The sequence below is a fragment of the Octodon degus genome, unplaced genomic scaffold, assembly GCF_000260255.1.
Source record: "Octodon degus isolate 3935 unplaced genomic scaffold, OctDeg1.0 scaffold00117, whole genome shotgun sequence".
Lineage (NCBI taxonomy): Eukaryota > Metazoa > Chordata > Mammalia > Rodentia > Octodontidae > Octodon > Octodon degus.
Window position 1 is genome coordinate 779,414 of NW_004524693.1, and position 3,525 is coordinate 782,938.

Consider the following 3,525-nt stretch of genomic DNA (forward strand, 5'->3'; position numbering starts at 1 on the left):
TTTTTTTTTTTAATTCCAGAAATGAATTCTGTTCTTGAGTTCCTCTATATCTTTCTGCTGTTGTTTATTTACTTCTGACGCTATTGATTCATTTATTTCAGCTGAGCTAGTGTCCTCTGCACTTGTTATAGGTGGGCTTGAGGTTTGAGATTGCATTTTACTCCTTTTCTTTATCATTTTGTTTAAATGACCTTTGGTGTAGAGCTTTGGTGCAATTATGTCCTTATCACTTTTTTTTTTTATTTTAACATTTATTGTGTGTGTGTGTGTGTGTGTGTGTGTGTGGCCAGCTCAGCCCACCAGGGGGCGCGGCTGGCTGGCATGTGGTGCTGGAGGATTGAACCGCGGTCCCTGTGCTTGCTTGTTCCAAGTAGGTGCTTTAGACCACTGAGCCATCTCTCCAGTCCCTATGTCCTTATCACTTAATGAAATTCGGGTACTGATATACCAAGTTATAGTTCATGCAGTTGTGCCTGGCTTGGGTTAGGCTACTGTGCCCAGCTCCTTACTGTTGTTGCCCTTGAAGGTGGGCCTGCTGTACCCCTCTGGTAAGATGATCTGTTCTTGGATTAGCTGTGTGGTTTTGACCCTAGTCTCACTGCGGGGACTTTAGCTGCAGGGTTTTACCTCAAGCCTGTACGCTAGGTCTGGGCTGGGTCTGGAGGGGTACGAGGAGCGGGGGCGAGAGAGCCCAGAAGCTTTCCTACACACTCACCAGCGTTGTGTTTTGGTGGGTCTGCAGGACTCCCAAGAACGCGGCAGAAGTTCTTACTCAGATGGCGGGCTGCGCTGGGTCTGGCCAGCCGGGGTAGGTGTGGAGAACGCCCGCAAAGGCCTCTTAAGCGGCAGGCCTGGGCTTGGAGTGGCGGGTGCAGGACAGAGCAGAGCAGAAGCTCTCCCCCACACTCGCAGGGCCTGGGGTCGGTGGGATATGGAGGGCCCAAGGCACTGCAGAAGTTCTCACTCAGAGGGCGGGCTGCGCTGGGTCTGGCCGGGCGGGGGGAGAATGCGAGGAAAGGCCTCTCTCACGCGGCGGGCTTGGAGCAAAGTGCGGGCGAAGCTCAAATATTTTCTTTCTGTCCTCATCTTTCCAGTTTTTACTTTTGTGTCTTTTTTATCATCTTCTCTCATCCATCTTTTTCTGGTAAACATTCAGGCTCTGCTGTCCCGCTAGCCTCTGGGCTCAGTTAATTCTTCTGCCTGAACCTCTGGAGTAGCTGGGAGTAACAGGCATGCACTACTGTGTCTAGCTTCTACTTGTTTTTACTTCCTGAGGAAACTTGCCTTTTTCGTATTTCGCCACCCTCCCCTCCCATTCTCTAGCATCGTTTTATCTGTGCCTCATAATATGCTATCATAGAGTGAGCATGTTTTATTATCTGTACATATGGACTTATTTTCTGTCTAGACTAAAAGATTTTTTTTTTTTTGGCGGAACCGGGGATTGAACTCAGGCCATTACACTTGCCAGGGAAGCACTTATTCCACTGAGCCATCTCCCAGGCCCCGACTAAAAGATTCTTGATGGATGATATTTTATAAAATTCCAGTAGTCCTAGTATCTTATGTAGTGTTTGACATAAAGCAGGTGGCCAGTAATTACTTGTTGAACAAATAAATGTTCAATATGGGGTGCATATTACAGGTTAAATGTCAAGTATTTTGTATTTGCTTGGCAGAATAGTTATTTTAAAATTACGGGTTTTGGAGCTGGTGAGATGGCTCAGTGGTCTAAAGCACCCACTTAGAACAAACTAAAAGCACAGGGACCGCAGTTCAATCCCCCAGCACCACATGCCAGCCGGCCCCGCTCCCTGGTGGGCTGAGCTGGCCACACACACACACACACACACACACACACACAAATAAATAAAATTAAAAATAAATAAATAAATAAAATTATGGGTTTTCTTCAAGTGAATTCTTTCTAATGTTTTCTAAGCTTATATTGATTCACATAATTTATCTGATAAAAGTTCTCATTGGGGTGATGGAATTTTTTCATCTTTTTACTTACATGTCTCAGATTGTAACACATCACTGCTATTGTATACAGACAGTTTTTAAACTTTAAAATACTTAAGGATCACTTCCAAGTCTTATGTAGATTGTGATTTTTAGTTGGGGCCAAGATGCCTATTCTGTTGCTTCACAAATCACATTTTGAGTCTCAGAGTACGAGAAGTATATTTTAGATTCCTTTTTCTAGCAGTTGATCAAAACGATTTTCAGTTTTCCTTTACAGTATATATGTAAACCATCATTTTCTACTTTAATTTCATCTTTCATTTTTTATTTTTATATTTTAGCAAGACAGTGACTATGCTAATATGTCACCACAATCTCCAGTATCATCTGAGGTACAAGTTATGTTTTTGTATGTTCTGTACATTTGTATGTTTTTATATATCTTCTATGTTTTATGTAGTATTCTTCTTGCCTCTTCTCTATTGTCATCTTTTTTTTAACGAAGTAACTTATTCACTAATATTGTAGAATCTATGGTGGGTTAGGGTGTACAAACCTTTATGAAAAATTTTAAGGAACAAAAAATTTTAAGGATAGCATTTTAAATGTAAATATATTAAATATGGTTTGTGATTTTAGGTGGAAAAGATAGATCACTAAAAGAAAGCATAAATTATTGTCTTTCTAATTTATCTATATGGTGGTACCTCAGTTCACAATCTCAATGTTTTCTCTGATTCTGGTAGCAAATGGAGCTGAATGAGAACTGAATCAAATTTCCTTATTAGGTCAGTATTGAACCTAAGCATTGAATTTGATTTGGTTCATGTACAATTTGGTTTGCTACCAAAATCATGGAAAGAATCAAGTTCATGAACAGAGCTGCCACTGTATGTCTAAATAAATGTTGAATCTTACCAATGGCTTTAAAGTTTTAATTTGAAAAGGCACTGTAGCATTGTACAATGGCCTTTGGTTTTTCTTGTAACCAGTTAGGTCTGAAAGCAATGCAAGAGAAAGTTCCTTTTTCCACGAGAAACCTCCCTGTAGTGGGTTGTTCCTATCGACAGAAGGTTACACATCTCCTGGCAGCTTAGGGGGCAGTGGGCATGGAGAGATCCGGTATACAGAAGGCACAGTTTGTGAAGTTTTGATTGATTAAATATGCTGGTGGTTTAAATGATAGGTTCTTTTTTATTTTAACCTCTAGCTTTACAGCAAAAGATTTAAATTTAAAATATTGTGAGCAGTATCTCTTGTACTTTAAATTACCTTATTTAGTATTCTAAGTGTACTGGCATTAGTAAATAAATTATTATGCATTCATTTGGTGAATTCAGGACTTACCTAAATGTTCAGGTGACCCAAATTTACTGTATAATTTTGGTTATGCAGCTAATATTTCATTGTATGTTACATGTCATTACCATTTTTGGAAAGTCAGGATTCTTTTTTTGTATGACTTGCTTTATGTAACATTTATATTGATTTGTCGGGCATGAGTTTTCTTTTTTTTTTAATTTTAATTTTAATTTTTTTAACATTTATTTATTGTGT

At 39.6% G+C, this 3,525-nt stretch overlaps 1 protein-coding gene and 1 non-coding gene across 3 annotated transcripts in view; both read left to right on the forward strand.

Moving 5' to 3' along the window:
• Lrch2 (leucine rich repeats and calponin homology domain containing 2) overlaps nt 1–3,525 on the forward strand; it is a 142,201-nt gene that overhangs the window by 118,136 nt on the left and 20,540 nt on the right. The window contains exon 15 of one of the 2 annotated variants that reach the window (XM_023699879.1): nt 2,310–2,360. The exons of the other annotated variant lie outside the window; for it this stretch is intronic. Coding sequence (XP_023555647.1) covers nt 2,310–2,360 — 51 coding nt within the window. The remainder of the gene's footprint in view (nt 1–2,309; nt 2,361–3,525) is intronic. 2 annotated transcript variants of the gene reach the window in all.
• Nucleotides 2,922–3,050, forward strand: LOC111812238. The gene has a single exon (XR_002817793.1). It is a non-coding gene; the product is annotated as a small nucleolar RNA SNORA35 (small nucleolar RNA).